Genomic DNA, 18,230 nt, shown 5'->3' with positions numbered 1-18,230 from the left:
GGAATCTTCTGTGCCAACCCACAGCATGAGCCAACCACACACACTTAACATAGAGCGTGACAAGAACTCACCATCAGTTGCAAGCGGGTACCTTGTTTGCTGTATTAGATTTGTTGTTTGTCAGTATTTATTGTAACACTCATAGCCGCCCCCTTTCTGCCTCCCAGGAGGTTTTGCAGAATGCAGTCAATCAATAAACAATGCTCTGAATCGCACTGCATGTTATAGCGACTGTGTCCTTGAATAGTTGCAGTACATGACTGCAGTAACGGATGAGGACACTCAAGATTGAAAAGCAATAAAAGCAGTCCTGAGAAAAATAGGTTAGACCAGTGGCAATATGTTGAGGAATAAATAGGACAGTATGGACTGATCTGCACTACAGGAAGATCTGTGTTTAATATGAGACATATTTTTGCCTTAAGAATGTTAGGGATGCACCGATATTAAAATTCCGGCTAATACAGACAGGTCAACATTATTTCCACTGATAAATAGCCAAATACTCTATACTTGGTAAATTGTTAAAATTCTATATTTTATATTCTATAGGTTTTTTTTTGTCTAAATAAACTAAAAGCAATTATTTAGGCACCACATCATTATAATGTACCGTATGAATGGACATTCAGTTTGAGATCTGCTAAGAATGAAGAACATTTAACAGTTTAAGTGAGTGTGTCAGGGTTACGTTTAGTCTTTGTTTTCATTGTGTTCACTTTCTGTTTCGCTCATTTTCCGTTGACCCAGTTTTCCAAGTGTTTCATTGATCCATCGCAATCACCTGTCCCTTGTTAATGAACTCATTAGCTCCTTTGTTTGCCCACTGTACTTAAGTTTCTGCGCTCAGTTTCTGTCAGTTCTTTGTCCTGGATTGCTTTATGTCTGGATAATTGTGGTGGATAATTGTTTAAGTAATTACGAGATTTCAACTTGTAAAAGCGTTCACATCCTTATTGAGCTTGTTGATTAATTTAGGTGTTGATAGTATTGCCACAGAAACGCATAATAACAGCTCCAAGTGGAACGTCATGTGTTGTCATCTTGAAACTACGGTAATTATTTACAACATTGTGTGAATGCAGCATTAGTCTAAGTGGTGAAAAAAACCAACACACTTTTATCTAATATTATTACTTTAATGTGCAGAATTATGAAATTATGACCAAATTATTTTACATATTGAAACCATATTGAAATGGTCATATACTTTTAAATGTCCACATGCATTCTTCTCCAGATTTTAAAAGTGTTGCAGTGTTTGGCAATTTACACTTCTTCTTTTTTGTTCCCCTTTTTGCAAGCAGTCAAGCTAAATTGTAGGCCAACTGTATGAATGTTTGATTGCAAAACTGTCAGAGTTGAAATCTAAGCAAGTTGTGGGAGAAAACAGCTACTTCTGCATCAGGTAAGCTTTTATTTTTTATCCTTTGGGTAAAAGTGTTTTATAATCGTATAGATACTATATAGTGGAAAATAAGGTGTATGTCTCTAAATAATTTGTATAGCTTATTGTTTTTATATTTGCACACAATAAGACTTTAGGCTTCTTTTTTTACCCCTACATGCACAAAGTGAAACTCCACCTACGATTTTACTGATATATCATGTAATATACCTAATATAACTAATATATACCTATATTTTTTGTTTATGCCAGAGGTTCTCACTACTGTGCCTCATGATGACTTAAGATGAAGTCAAACAAGACAAAACAAGCATTAAAATAAGCTAAATAGACAAATTAGACAAAAAAATTATACATTTAATTCAACCCCTCAAAATGTTTTCTTACCGTTTTTTTTTTTAAACCTGTGTTTTTAAAAATGTATTATTATTATTCAACAAGTAGGTAATTATGCGGATTAAGTCTCACAAGCCACATTTCATAATATAGTCCACAGCACAAACAACACGGTAACGGTTGTCAGTTGGGAATGAGTTATGAAAAGTGAGATCTTAATTCAGTAACCGGTGGATTCAGTGAGTGTATTGTTTGAAAAAAAACTGACTGTTTTTTAATATGACTACAATGACTGTGTTTTATGTTTTTGTTTGTGTGTGCGCAGTCAGAGTAGACAATTCAGAATAATTTCAGAATTCAGACGGCAAAAACAGAACATAAAATTGGATAACTTTTGCATGTAGAACTAGATTCAGCAGTAGTGCCGAAAAATACGGAATACAATTTGATTTTAAATACAAGTAGAATAATTAAATCTTTGTCTATGCAATTCAACCCTTCCATTCACAAAAAGGCTTGAGGTAAGAAAATAATCTCAAGTGTAATACAGTAAAGCTCTAACCTTCCCTGCAAGTCATCCAGAGGTAATCTTCCTCCATAATGGGTAGCTGAAGACATAATAACTATTCGGGAACATTTCCCAGGTTTGCCTGACTTCCTCAGGACATCTAGCAACAGGTTGGCCAACAGGAAATGGCCCAGGTAGTTTAGCCCAAAGTGTAGCTCAAATCCATCCTCTGTTCTCCTCTCCGGAACAAGCATAACGCCAGCTGCATACATAAAGGAACATCATTGCTGATATATTATGAACAAACAGAATATGCAGGACACCAGGAAGAATCCTGCTTGATCAAGTATTCACACCTTAAAAATGACTCATGAGTCATTTCTGAGTCACTGTTTTGAAGAGCAATGAAAATGCGCTCAGAGAACATTGTACTGCATGCAGCTCTCTGAATACCGTGAATTACGTATTGCTGGTTTATTGATTCACATCTGAACGGCTTTTAACACACATAGAGAATGATATCAGAGATCTTCATATGAAACTGAACAAGCGAATAACCATTTCCTCCATTAAAGTTCTTAATGTGCCTCTTTCTGCTTAATTCATGTTCTCGTTGAGAAGAAAATGAAAAGATGTCATCATGCGTCACATTCACACATAAACATACCCTTCTACAAAAATGCACTTCTATGTCTTTATAAAGAGCGACCACAAGATAATTAAAGTTGGTGAATCCCAATATTAAATGGATGTAATCTGGTTTAAAACCCTGGCCGAGACTGAGCACCAGCATTCATGCGGGAATAAGCCTCTGCTCTTGAAAACATGTTTCATCATTATTTTGCTCTTAACAGAATTACAGCTCAGTTCGCAGGAGAAAACAATAACCAGGATTATAAAAAAAGTCCTCAGCATATTAAATGAACATTAAACAGTACGTTTTTTTAATTACACTCACACTGGAAAGTTGAACCTAACGAATCCTAATTTTATCGATCCATGTTCTCTGAAGAGAGAATCAATGTCCCTCGACTCTTCCTCAGACACATGCAGTGTCCTGTCCAGACAGAGCACTGGAGGGGTCAAGCGTTGACCTTTCGGCATCATTAGACCCTCAACGGGGTGGCACAAATATGTTGACCCATCAGATGGCATCAGATGGGAGGGGTGTACGCCATAGAGAACAAACAGGAAAAGGGGAGCGTGAATTATTAATTCTCTCTGTTAGGGAGAGGACAGTGTGTGACTGTTCCTGTCATTTTGAGACATTCCCTCGGGCAAGCTTCTAAATAAAAGTCATTCAGTTAAAACAAACAACCCCTGAGGCCCTCAGGACACAGACCAGACATGTCCAACAGAGCGAGCTTAGGAGGACGCAAGAGATTTTAAGCCTGTTTATAGGAGACAACCTATAAATTATAAATAGGTAACACTTTACAGTTAAGACTTTACAAGTTCATGCATTAGGTATCATGAACTAACAACAAAAAGCAATTTTGCAACTTGTATTGTAATTTCATGTTTGTTCACTATTCATTACACATTCATTTAAATACATACAATGTGAAATCTATCTATACAATATAAACAATTATATTAACCTAATGTAATAAATGCTGTGAAATTTAGTTTATTGTTAATAAGAATTTTTAAAATGATTAAATCAATAAATATGAAATATAAATATAAACATTTTAAAATGTTAGACACTGCAAATATGACAATAACAACAAATAATACAGCACAATTGCTGTGGTCTATTGATGCATTTTAATGGGAAAAGTTGCCTAATGCTAGAGGAATTCAGGGATTTACATACCATTATTGACAAGGACGTGTAGTGGCAAACCTGTGGCTTTATATCTCTGGACAAACTGCCGCACAGATGTCAAAGAGGCCAAATCCAGGTACATGAACTCCACTGAAAGCAAACAGATTACAAAATCATTACTAAAGCAGCACAAAAACGTACACATCGATTAATGGCGAAAGAGTAACCCTTCCCTTGACCTTATACATCGCATCAACTATTACTCTTTTGGCATAAGTCAACTTGCGTAGACTGTCTGCCGGAAGCTAGTTATTTTAGTTGATAAAGTTATAAATATGGATATTTTTCTTACAAAAATACATCGCTTTGCTTTAGAAGGCTTATTAGCCCCATGGACCAGAATTGATTACTTTTATCATGGATGGATGCACTTTTTTTGGCTTCAAAAAAATCTTCCTCCATTCACTGCCATTAAAAAGCTTGGAAGAGCCAGGACATATTTTTATATAACTCTGATTGTATTCGTCTGAAAGAAGAAAGTCATATACACCTAGGAAGGCTAGAGAGTGAGTAAATCATGGGGTAATTTTCATTTTTGGATGATCTATCCCTTTAATGTAGGAATTCTGAAAAGCTGGAAGGTGAATATACTGAATTGCAATTCAAACTAATTCAACAATATAACCCTTCAAACTTAAAGGGATAGTTCACCCAAAAAATAAAACTTCTGCAATTATTTACTCACCTCATGTTGTTACTGTATTTCTGACTTTATTTCTTCTACAAAACACAAAAGATGATATTTTAAAGAACGTTGGTAACTAAACATATTTGGTTACTATTGGCCTCCATTGTAAAAAAAACAAAACAAACAAACAGAAAGTACAGAGACATTTCCCCCAAAAAAAAATTTTCACAGAAAAAAGAAAGACATACAGGTTTTGAACGAACATGATGGTGAGTAAATGATTAGAATAATGGGGGTGAACTATCCCTTTACAGACTTTCTACAAAACGTTGGCTTTTTGCCAACATATTGATTTGAAAAATGTAGCTTTTCTAAAAAAAAAAAAAAAGGAATTCCTTGTTTGTTTCCCTGAATTTCACTTCAATTTTACTGCCTTACATTAAAATCTGAATTGCACTTATGCTTCTTGTTTGCGCAACGCAAAATCAACCAATGCAAAAACAGTAACTGAAGTGGTATTTAAAAGGCATATTCAATTAAATTCTGAAAAGCACACAACCTGGTAAGCGCAAATAATGAATTGCTCAAGGACGGCACAAGCATGCAAATGGAATACTGAATCATCCAATAATATGAGGCCTCTGAGAAAGATCTTCATTTCATCAGCTGAACAAGTCATTTTCTGGATACAAATCGATTTAAACACTTACACATTCACAGCAATGAGGTGTATTTGTCAGGGTGTGTGCAGGCAGAAGAAGAAGGCAGAAGGCTCCAATACAAAAGTGTTTACTTACAAATATAACTTTAGTGATATATACAGGCAGGATACACACAAATTACAACGTAGAACAGACGAGGACTGACTGAACTGAGGGAACTAAATACACAGATGATAACGAGAAATCCATGATGACAATGATGACTGGCAGGTGCCGGTAATTCTGAAGGAGGTGCAGGTGTGGGCCAAGGAGGATGCTGGGAACTGTAGTGTAGACAGGAACTAACACAAGACAGTGAGGAAGACGACTAAGTGGTGACAACTAGGTGGTGACTGTGACAGTACTACCCCCTCCCAGTAGGCGCGTCCTCGCACCGTAGATTGGCCAACCGCGGAGGGAGGAGGTTCAGGAGAAGGACGAAGAGCAAGTGAAGGAAGACAGGGCAAGAGGGACCAGGGCGGAACAGGCAGTGCAGGCGGCCAGGGCGGAGCAGGCGGCCAGGGCGGAGCAGATGGAGGGAGGAGCCATAGTGGAGGTAGGGATGATGACACCAGGGGGCCAACTGACAGGGGCGGAGCAGGTGGGATAGGAGACCAGGGTGGAGCTGGAGAGCCGATGAGCCCAGGAGACGCCGAAGATCCAGCGGGACATGGCGGGGCCGACGCCTCTGGCGACTGAGGTGCAGGCGGGGACACAGAAGGGCACGGTGAAGACAGAGGGAGTGAGGACCAAGGAGGAACTGAAGGGAGAACGAAGGGGGACGAAGGGACGAGGCGTAGCCAGAGGAGTTCAGTCCAGAGGTGAGAGAAGGTGGACGAGCGACCAAGGTGGATTCGGGGGGACGAGGGAGCCTGGCGGAACTGGTGCACTGATGGACCACGGAGGAGCTGAAGGAGGTAAGAGCCAAGGGGACGTTAATGGACAGTTGGGCTGAGGCGGAGTTCTGGTCACGGAGGTCGGAGGTGGAGACCGGGTATCCACCGACCAGGCTGTAGCAGTAGGCCAGCAGATCCACGGTGACTCCACTTCCCTGAAGGTGGAGAGAGGAGCAGAGGGGCTGTCAGGCAGTGGCGGAAGGGTAGAGAGGAGGCAGATGGGAGGAGGTGGGAGAGGGAGGCTGGGTGGAAATTCGGGCTCTGGTGTTGTGACAGGCTCGCCAGGATTGACGTGAAGTGCGGGCTAGGCGGGCATGACGTTATGCGCGGGCTCGGCGGGCATGACTTGAGGCGCAGGCTCTGGGCTGGACGGGACCAGCTGTGGGCTCTGAAAAAAAGTCAATCAAGTCAACTTCTTCAGGACCTGGGATGGGGAAACAGGAGACTCTGGACAAGCGGTCACGGCAGGATGAGACTCTGGGTTCTCGGCGACTCCCACAGTGAGGGAGGATCCACATAACCATAAGGTGCGGTCGATGAACTCGAGAGGTGCATCTCCCAACAGCAGCATCTGGGCGATTGTCCATCCCGCTCCAGAACTGCTGTTTGAGAGATTCCTCATCCCAGCTCACGCTTTGATAAAGGTCGAGGTACGCCTCCACATAGTCTTCTATGGAGCGACCGTTTTGAGACATCCAATCTTCCACGTTCATTTTTAAAGGTCCGTTCTTCTGTCAGGGTGTGTGCAGGCAGAAGAAGACGAGGAAGGCAGAAGGCTCCAATACAAGTGTTTACTTACAAATATAACTTACACACACAAATTACGACGTAGAACGGACGAGGACTGAGGGAACTAAATACACAGATGATAACGAGAAGTCCATGATGACTGGCAGGTGCAGGTAATTGTGAAGGAGGTGCAGGTGTGGGCCAAGGAGAATGCTGGGAACTGTAGTGTAGACAGGAACTAACACAAGACAGTGAGTAAGAAAACTAGGTGGTGACTGTGACAGTATTCAATATAACAACAGCATTAAATGCCATACTGAATGCAGTATATTTACATATGTAGTTCATCATAGTCAAACGCATTTGTCCTCCTCAAATAAAACAAGTAAACTCAGCTTGTCAGCTTGTTTTACAGGGGTTGGTTTCAAATAGTTGGAGGCTGAATTCTCTTTTGATTCATCCAGTGTTCTCATGCATGTCGTAGTTCATTTAATAACATTTTTCTGTTGGTCTGTACATCAAAGCACGTTCAATTAGTCTAATTTCAAAGCATGCAAATTATTCCACTCACGCAAGGTCAAAATAACATTTTCCCCATCATCCCAAATGACCTGGCAGTGTTTCAATGATCGCTTCTTTTAAGATAAACATTTGAAACCAACAAAATTACTATAATTGCCCAAAAATCAGCTCCAAGCTTACTTACAAAAAAAAAAGTAATAATATCTAGCTGAACCAGGCAGTGCAACTAAATTGAAATGCTTTTGCATTCAAGACTATAACTCTTTTAATCAATAAAGTCTTGGCAATACTGCTCACTACAAAGTACATCTTAACTTAAAATCAAGTTCTGCTCATTTTAAATGTATAGTTTATGTTACTAATCTTGAAACGTGTCAATTAACAATCAATCTGTCATGTTTCTTTGATGTAACACTAATTAACTTGCTTTAAATTTGTCATCTACTCCATTTTGAATGAACAGGCTCATATGGAAGACCTAATCTAAATAATTTGATGTGTCATTATTTCTCTGTTAAACGAGGTCACAATCCCAATAGTGGAAACAGAAGCTAGAGTTTTGCCCACTCATCATTCCTGTTCTTGTTCTCCATCAACTTTAATTAGGCATATCATTCATTCAGTCTGACGGAACTAACCTTTGAGCTAATAATGGCTCCCAAGTGAGAATTAGACCATTACATGCCTGCCGGGGTGGAGACCAAGAAATGTACACAGAAGGCCTTCCAAAAGAGCAGCGATAAAGCTAATGCAGTTCAAGGTGGTCTTTTTTAAATAACGTGTTTAGCCTGATGTTGATAAATGTGCCAGAACATGTCCAAGTTCAGGGTATAAATTCGACAAGGTAGAAAACCCTTCAGGTTTTTTTTTTTTTTTTGTCGCATTTTGTTGATAGGCAAAGTAAACCTATAAGCCTTGAAACCCAAGCTTTTTGTTGCTCTAATGTGATTCAGAATGCAGTTGTGTTTACCTCAAAGAGCCCTTTGGGCTTTCGGCTTATTAAAATGAGAAGCTACATTAAAATACTCTAGTCATATGCACATCACTGCTTCAATCAGCTTTCGTTGTCATGTTATGCAAATCCTGGTATTTTGTAAAAAAAAATTCCCCATCCCTGAATTATAGTGAGGTGAGGCAAGGTTAACTATGACAAAGCGTTCACCTTTACTTTCCTATCAAAACAGAGTAAGATGGTCATCAAAAACAGATGGTGTGCAAAAATAAATAAATAAAAAAGCCAAAAGAATGGTGATAATCTTACAATGACTGCAACTCCAATTAGATCCTTATTACATTTGAGTTTTTAATCATTCCATTAGTTTGTAAAAACATTCAATTAAATTTCAGCTAAAATTCCACTAAATTGGACTAGCTAAATGGTCTAAATTAAATCAACAATTAAATATTTTCAAACAAAAAAGAATTATTTTTAATGAATCTGTTTGGTCTTGTTGTATGAACCTAAATTCAAATAAATTTCAAATGAAATAACTAAATGTTAAAAATGTTGCCATCACTCACAGACTGCTGCAATATATTAGACCATGCACACTGCCTTTGCTTTTCTGATGAAGTCACTCTAACACTGAGATTATTAATACATTACTATAATAAAATAAAATTGGCCAATGTTTTACCAATCAATAATGAAAAAAGCGTATTTTTCTTTAAAGGATCATGAATTGAAAAACATATAAGTGATTATTGTACTATTAAAACACCCTGTAAGTTTCAGAACTCAAAATGTCCTTGTTAGTCAAAACGGCTTTTAATGAAACCAAGCTCAGCAAACATCTCGTTTCAGATTGTCACATTATTATGTCATAGTGTCATAGACCACCTCTGCAGAAACAGATTGAGGCATCATCGCCTCTTTGGCTCCGGAGGTGAGAAGGAGAGAAGAGAGATACAGGATCACTGGACTAAAAATAACATTACTTTCCAAAGGATCCATAGGAAATGGTTATTTATTTTCAACTATGTGATTTCAAAAATCTTTTAAAAATTGGGATTAAATTATATACAGAAAGTGACCAAATAATGCTCCCTTTATAATCGGAGCTGTCAATCACATGCGAGTCACCAAAACTCCTGTCATAATCAATGACGCTGTCTATACTATACAATGAATCTTATTTACATCGTTTTCGAACTGTTAGTTATGATGAAAGCATTTGTGAGAGAGTAGATATAAAGTTGAACTGACGAGATCACTGCATGCATGTGCTCAACAGACAATAGGGTGTCCAGCTTGGCACCAGACACCCCTTACATCTGATTGGCCACCCCGGGTTAATCAAAGTTAATCAAAGAAGAAAAAAAATCACTAAATTATTTTGACTGAATAACTTTTGTAGCTTTAACAAGGATTGATCTACATTTAATCCATACAGTGAAGATTATGCAATGTTATTTTACGTTTGATTATTCAAGTTCTGTACCTGAATTACTGTTAGACCTAAAAAACAAAAAAAATCATAAAACATGGATTCCAGAAAAACTAAAGTGAAAAAACAAATTGGGAGAAAAAAGATTGGATTTCACAGGGCCCTAAATAAACTACAAAAAAACAATGATGTTAAAAATAAATAAATAACTAAATCAGTTTCTAATATGTCTGTCAGGCTGCATCTCTGCACATCCAGTGTATGGCAAACAAAAATTATTCATATGATATAATATAACCCAGAATTTAGCTAAGTGGTATTACTCTAACAAAAAGTTAAGCAGTTAATCTAACCCTGCCTCATGAAAACTTCTCTAATCCTCAAGGCCTCTTCATTTCTGAGAATTACTGTGATAAACAGCACCACACCTTTAAGGTTTATAGCCCATCTCAGGCTGATCGAAATTGGTTGTAAGGATGGAATGGCCTTTGGTCCCCTTACAGTGCACTTGAACCAAACACTATCAATCCATGAGATCAGCCCAGAAAAATAATGAAGGGAAGGGAGTAAACGGGATGGCAGGAGGGATGAGAAAACCAGGTGCAATGAACAGAGATTCTGATGGCAGTATAGAAACTGCAGATGGAAACGGGAGATAATATGCCCTTGCTGCATCAGATCTATTTATCATACAAACAGAAAAATATTGTCTGTCTGGCCTTCCCATTAAGATTTACAATTATATACTATTTCATTGGTGACTTAGAAGTGAAGCTCTTATACCAGTGATAAAATGTGAGTATCTGTTCCTTTCAGCTCTTTGGCACAGAGTGCACCTTTCCAGCGCTGAGTACTCAACCGCATAATTAAACTAATTATAGTTACACAATTACAGCAATTACCCACTACATTACATTAATCGTCCGACACTACCCCAGTTTAGAGTGTGAAATGCCATTCTGACTAGCAACCCTTGATTACAAAAACCACTCATTCATTCCCAAATAAAAGAGTGTTCTCCGACAACTTATCAATAGCAAAAAGGACAACTAGTCTTCGTTAAAAGGCTCGTTTTTGGGATGCATAATTTATAGTTGCATTGGAATGAAAATTTAACCTATCCATTTTCTAAATGCATGTTATTGATCTTATTGTGTGAACACTTCATTCATGCATACATTTTATTCTTTAACATGTTTTGTCCTTGTAATGTGCAATCAAAATATCACTATTCCTGTGAAACAAACAATTTCTCCACTCATTTCATTCGCATAAACTCGCTTCTTTTTTACAATTGACTGCAAGCTCGCATTGAAATCTGCCTCCATCCAATCAACAACTAGAGAATTGAAACAAGACCCTGTCTACATGTTTCACTTCAACGTACTGTATGTAAAAATATGGAAGAAAAGATCTGTTGCTACTTCTGTTACATCGTGACTTTGACTTTAATTGTTGCTTAAAGTCACCATAAAATCCAAATGGCCTACTCTTATTTTTATGGAATACTGCAGTGTTTATTATAAATGATTTATCTGTGCCTATTTCTTTAAACTTCATGGTAACACTTTATTTTGATAGTCCACTTTAAATATTCTACTAACTATAAGTAACTTTGCAACTACATGTCAACTAACTGTCATTAGGATATTAGTAGACTGTCTGCTTAATATCTGGTAAAAATTATCTGGTAAGAACTATAAGTTCCTTGGCAACTAAAAGGCAACTTATTCTATAACCCGAACCCTAACATCTAACCATAACCGAACAGTCTACTCACAGTCTACTAATACTCTAATGAGAGTTAGTTGACATGTAGTTGCAAAGTTACTTATAGACTATAGTTAGTAGAATGTCTAAAGTGGACTATCGAAATAAAGTGGAACCAAATTTATGTACCCTTGTAATCTTTAATCAAAAGAATTGATCTTCCCTCTTGCAATGACATCTCTTCCTTTCTCTGATAATGTGTTGGGCAGGACAAGCTGTCACTCACATGAGATCACAGCAATAGCAAACAACAAATCAATTCACAATGGACAAAATCAAGTTCCGCCCAACATTTTTTCTTGGCCGATAAGCTGTTACCCTCAGATATATGCGACAATAGGGATGAAAAGGCTATCACAACTTCTGTAACATGCCAACTTAAACATGTTGTGATTCAAGAGGCACTTTAATTGTTACACTTGTTTACTTAATTGGAAAATCTAGGGAGAGCACAATGTTTTTTTATGGAAACAGTTAGTAAGATTATATGGTATTTAGTGGCTTAATTAAACAATTGGGGAAATGTTGTTTAAAATATTAAACTTTAATGAAACCATGCAGTAATTATAGCCTTATCAAGTCATAAAATGTCAATTTGTACTACATTACGTAGTTCATGAGAATGCTGTAAACTACAGCTAGACTAACCAGCGGACCAATCTCGTTGCACAGCATCTGAAATGCCTGAGCAATGTCTTTTATCAAATGGCTATGTAAAACTGTCAGTCCAAATCCGATTTATGTGCATATCCGATTGAAATCCGATCAGATTAAGCTAGTGTGAACGGCAAAAAATCACGCGAAATATGATTTGTACAAATTAGTTTCTAGCTAAATTCATGTGTGGTTTGAAATCCTATTCAAATCGCATTTCTGAAAATCCGTTTCAGTCTGACAGCATCGGTTTTTGTGATTTCTCACGCGCATAAAACGTAATCCTCAGACGTTGTAATACAAAACATGCTGAAAGTCGCTTCTGCAGACGAGCAGAAATGGCGATATGTTTTGTATATGTAACGGAGACATATGTTTTAAAACCTTCTGAGACGACAGCACGGAATAAAGCAGTGCATACTAGCCTCTGTTTCTTTCTGCTGTTGCTTCATAACATGAAGTAGTCCGGCGGCTACACATTGTCATTCTGTCAATAAGACAACATCTGTATTGCAAACCCCTCCATGTTGTGGTTTTTGATGTATGCCTACCATCGCAAAGTCATTGCCATAGAAACCAATTCAGATATTCCGGAAAACAAAAGATTAGCATGGACACACAAATCGGATCTGAACAGTTGCGATACACAGTGTGGACGTCAATAATTTTAGATTCAATTTAGAATCAATTGGACACAAATAATCGGATTTGGACTGACAGTCTGAACGTAGCCAAAGTGGTTCAGTATAATTACCTTCCAGTTTCCAAACAGCAGCATCTGCCTCCGAAAGCAAGATAACACATTTAATGTTTTTTTGTCTGCGTGGTCTGAGACGCAAGTAATTTAATTCTTAGTGATATTTATCACCAGTTTATCAGGAAATTACATTTTTGTTCTCTTTGACTCACTGGATGGAAACAATGCTTTATTCTCAAATGTTTTATGCTTTGCAACTTAAATTCACAACTTTGGATGGAAACATATCTATTGACTTTACTAGCTGCACCCTTCACACACATTAAATGATTTGAATTTATGACACTGGGCCGAAAGAGTATTAAACTGAGGGGATATAAACAGTAAGAGTGATGTCTCTCTGTGGTGACATTGTGTATCATGACTCATGGAATAAAAGGGCAGCGGGGTGAGATACAGCTGAGTGTGTACGAATGAGTCTTTGGGGGGAGGTGGGGGGTATATCAGGACATGTTCATGGGGCAGAACTCTAATGATGTATTGTGTACTCCCTTAGGTTTCTCTCTCTGTGTTGTGCATATATAAGAGACATATTTATGGTGTGAGGCGAAAAGGATGACTAAAGCTTGCATAGCAGTCCCATGTACGATAGCTCTACATTGTCTCCCTCACAAAATGTGCTGTGTTTCAGGCTTTTTCCACAACAATATTGTCAATACAGACAATCTAAAGCAGGGGTGCCCAATTCCTGTTCCTGGAGATCTACCTTCCTGCAAAGTTCAGCTCCAGCTCTGCTTAACACACCTGTCTGTAATTATAAAGTGCTCCTGAAGATCTTAATTAGCAGATTCATGTGTGTGTTATCAGGGTTAGAGCTACACTTTGCAGGTAAGGTAGATCTCCAGAAACAGGATTTGGCACCCCTGATCTTGAGGGTGTTTTCACACTTGGTTAGTTCCAAGGTCTTATAACAGTTGGCATGAATTGGCATATGAATGCACCAAAGCAAACCACTTTAAGGTGAACCAAATTGAGGCCATCTGAAGAGGTGTTCACCTGTGTCAGAGGTGTTTTGTATGTATGCAAACAGTTAGTTTGACAAGACAGGATATTGCAGCACCAAAAAAGGACAGTTACATTTCCTATTAGCAGCACAACCTAAAATGTGTCAAGACATCACACAGTCAATGCATCATACATCATATGTAATTTATAAAACAATTTAAGAGAACGTGGAATAAAATAAAGTTAAATTTGTTTTACTCCTTGGCACAACATATTTCCTGTTTCAACGAATTGAAGTAGAGATCGGAGCCACGGCAAGAAACTGAACTGTCCTTGGAGCCACAGGCAATAAAGTGAACTGTCCTTGAGTATGTTCGTAAGGGTATGTATGGTGGCCTCATCGAGCCACTCACTCAATAAGGGGAGACAAGAAGTCAGAATACCTATTATCTGACAGCAATCATTTTGAACCCTCCCTTCACTTTCTTTCTTTCTTTCTTTATAAAGCACAATTTAATACAAGAACAGTTGACCAAAGTGCTGTACAAAGAACTTAAATAAAATACTAATCATACAAAGAAAACTAGTACAACAATAACATACAAATAAGTAGACACAAATTAAAAACATGCCTCGGCACCTAATCGAGATAAAAAGCCCGGGATAGCAAATTAGATTTTAACCAAGTTTTAAAAATGGATATTTTTGGAGCCATTCTGATATGCAATAGTAATATGTTCCACAGTTTAGGTGCAGCGACAGAAAAAGCCAGATCACCCCTTAGTTTTAGTCTGGATCTGGGAATAGTCAAGAGCAATTGATCAGAGGACCTAAGAGATCTAGCAGATGTGTGCCGTTTTAGCAGGCCAGCAAGGTATGGTGGCGCCAAGCCATTTAATGATTTAAAAACAAATAATAAAAGTTTATATTCGGTTCTAAAACGCACCGGCAACTTAAGTGAATATAACATTGGTGTAATATGCTCATATTTGCGAGAACTTAGCTCTAGCGGCCGCATTCTGGACTGCCTGCAACCGCAGCAGTGCTGTCTGGCTAACTCCTATATAGTCCCATATAGAGAGTTACAATAGTCAAGTCGTGAAAAAATGAAAGCATGAATGACTCAACTGCCTAAAGGCCTCTCTTATGAGTTAGAGAGTTAGCCTAAGTATATTTGTTTTAAAACATTTCATGGGAGACCCTCATTGCAATGTCTTGGAGATAATATACTTAATGTGGGCATCCCATGGCAGATCAGATGATATTTGAACCCCAAGCCGTTTAAATGAAAAACATTTATTGATTGCATGTTCAGAAATTACAGGAGAAGGAAGAGAGGGGATGTTGTCATCTTTCCTGGCACTGATTACCATATCCATGATCTTAGCCCCATTCATAGCCATCCCATTAGAAGCTCAGTGATTGTTAGATCATCAACATATTTCCTAAACTATGAATACTGAGGGAGCCAGACATGGATCTAGGTTGTTTATACAGATAACGAAGAACAGAGGGAATAGAAGTCCAACCCTGGGGAACACCAGCTGGAATTGGATATTAGTTAGACACACAGGAACCCTGTTCTTTGCTCTCTGTAACTCAGATAACTCCTCACAATGAGCCAACGGGGCATTTGACATGCATGTCAGCCAGAGCATGAAGCAATTGACAATGCTCAATTGTGTGAAATGAACAGAAACCGCATGAATGTCCATTTTGTGGTTGTTATTAAATGCTTCTTGCCAGTATTGTAAAATCTTATTTAAGGTAGTGTCAGTTGATCTGTTCGCCATGAAGCGATGGCGCAATCTTAGTGACTGTATTGTCCAAAATGGCATCTCTGACGATTCCTTCATATACTTTTTTCAACACAACTGATCTGGCAGTAATCTTCTGGAAAACTGGGCTTTGTTTTTTTAGGAACAGCTTTGACCATAGCCTTATGTTGAATGCATGTGTTAAAGATATCACATGCCACGTCTTTAAGACCCAAGGAGGAATACAGTCAGGACCTTCGCTGCATTCATTTTGCGAAGTCTAGCTTTAACTTGCCCAATACTCAGGGGAGGTATTCAACCACTTTGACAGCTTGTGAATAACATCATCTTCAGAGGGAGAAGTGTGGATCACTTGATCCCACACGGAAGCAAAATGCTTAGCAAAGGTATCACACTCATGTTGCAAGATGTTATAATCTTGAGACACAACATCTCTCTAATTCTCCTTCCATCCCCATTAATGCCTTCTCAGACGTAAACCACTGTTTTGGCTTAGTACAGCACAGTTCTTCCACTTCGTTCTTGTAGATTTTTTTTTTTTTTTTTGTCTTCTTAATTTATTTGGCGGGATGTCCCTCCTAACTGCTGGGATAATCACACAACACGTACACGTCCGATAATGACACGTCCAATTCGCAAACTATGACTCCTTTGAACCAATTCATTTTAATAAATGGTTAAAACAACTGATCTTTCCAACACTGAACTCACGAGACGTCTGAATCGGTTTAGTTTACAATAAGGTTCCATTTTTTATTACATTAATGACATAACAAGAACAGTTTGCTTATTCAATTGTAAGCTTTAAAAGAAAAAGAAAAAAAACACTTGTTATTTCCCCCCAAAAAAAGCATACGTCTACTGACTACTGCTATCAGGAATCAATAAGAGAATCGTTAAAGAATCAGATCGATAAGCATAAGTCAGTAGCATTGATATTGATCAAATCTTATCAATTCCAATCCCTAGTTGTTGCAGACATACAGTGCAACTCCTCCTCCCCCGCTGCCCATTGTAGTGTGGAAAACTTGGTTGAACCTGAAATATCAATAATAATTCATTACATTTATATAGCGCTTTTCTATGCACTCAAAGCGCTTTACAAAGAAGGGGGGATCTCCTCAACCACCACCAATGTGCAGCATCCACCTGGATGATGTGATGGCAGCCATATTGCGCCATAACGCCCACCACACACCAGCTTATTGGTAGAGAGGGGACAGAGTTATGAAGCCAATGAGTATATAGGGATGATTAGGAGGCCATGATGGACATTTTGGCTTCAAATCGGAATTGATTTTTTTGACATTTGCACTCTGCACGAATATACAGAGTTTCCCGCTGTTGGCACATGATAACTATTCTCCTACATTGATTCTTTATTTGTTTTAAACAGCACAGCAGACTTAATATATGTATCCATTTCTGGTCATAATTTGGAGATAATAACCATATGAACCGTATAAAAATGTAGTTTGAATGTGCGTTTTCATGCTATACTAAAATTGATTAAAAGCAGAAAAAAGCAAGCTACTCAAACAGCTCATGTGATGGCAAGGCTACATTTTCAGTAGACAATACTTCAGTCTTCAGTGTCACATGATCCTTCAGAAATCAATCAAATACGCTTATTTGGTTCTCCGGAAACATTTCTTATTATTATCAATGTTGAAAACAGTTTAGCTGCTTGATATTTGTGTTAAAACGGTGAAGCATTTTTTTCAGGATTGTTTCATAACCAAATAAATTTCAAAGGAACAGCATTTATTTCAAATAGAATATCATAAACGTATTGAATAAAAGTAATAATTTTTTTAAAAGTTGCATGCTGAAATATGTAAAACATTTTTAATTAATCTCATCAATACCATCACTAATTTAACAGCCCTATACTCAAATATTCAATTTAATATTAAAGAAACACTTTTTGGTCTATGTCCACTTAAAGAGGTCTTGGTTTGGATCTTGAAAAGAGGACTAAATGTAAATAAATCACCCTATTTTTGACTGAACCTGAAGAGAGACCAGAACCAATAATCCTGGTGTTCTCCAAAAATCTAAACCTTTAGAAACTCTACGATGGCAAGTTCTGTCTGTGTATTTCCACTCTATGCTTTTCATTCCAGACTTTCTCAAAGCCCTTCAGTCGTGAGCTGTCTGTCCTGGCATGATTGATCGCTGGCGTGCCTTTTGAAGAGCTGCTGGACAGGAATGCCTGCAGATGTTCTGTTCTGATTAAGAATCCGAGCAACACTAATGAGCACAAGAGCCCATGCAGAACTCATGAGTGCTGTTTCCTGATGGCACCTGACCAACAGGTCTGCTATATAAGAGGTGAGTTAGTCTGGGGATACGACCCACCACAGAATATACCCGTCTC

At 38.1% G+C, this 18,230-nt stretch overlaps 2 protein-coding genes across 4 annotated transcripts in view; one reads left to right on the top strand and one right to left on the bottom strand.

Annotated features, from left to right (window-relative positions):
- Positions 1-18,230, bottom strand: part of dhrsx (dehydrogenase/reductase (SDR family) X-linked) — a 56,177-nt gene that overhangs the window by 9,339 nt on the left and 28,608 nt on the right. For both annotated transcript variants that reach the window (XM_079615756.1, XM_079615757.1), the window contains 2 exons: positions 4,072-4,173; positions 2,307-2,514 (listed from right to left, as the gene is read on the bottom strand). In XM_079615756.1, the coding sequence (XP_079471882.1) occupies positions 2,307-2,514; positions 4,072-4,173 (310 nt within the window). The remainder of the gene's footprint in view (positions 1-2,306; positions 2,515-4,071; positions 4,174-18,230) is intronic.
- LOC307000297 (uncharacterized protein) overlaps positions 1-18,230 on the top strand; it is a 52,540-nt gene that overhangs the window by 33,902 nt on the left and 408 nt on the right. The window contains exons 11-12 of one of the 2 annotated variants that reach the window (XR_013798010.1): positions 1,308-1,408; positions 17,977-18,184. The gene's annotated coding sequence lies outside the window, so the exon portion shown is untranslated. The remainder of the gene's footprint in view (positions 1-1,307; positions 1,409-17,976; positions 18,185-18,230) is intronic. The other variant, XR_013798011.1, reaches the window with a different exon arrangement.

Source organism: Phoxinus phoxinus (assembly GCF_949152265.1).
Source record: "Phoxinus phoxinus genome assembly, chromosome: 6".
In the NCBI taxonomy this organism is placed as follows: Eukaryota; Metazoa; Chordata; class Actinopteri; order Cypriniformes; family Leuciscidae; genus Phoxinus; species Phoxinus phoxinus.
The sequence above is the reverse complement of the archived record's forward strand: the minus strand, read 5'-3'. Positions and strand labels throughout refer to the sequence as shown.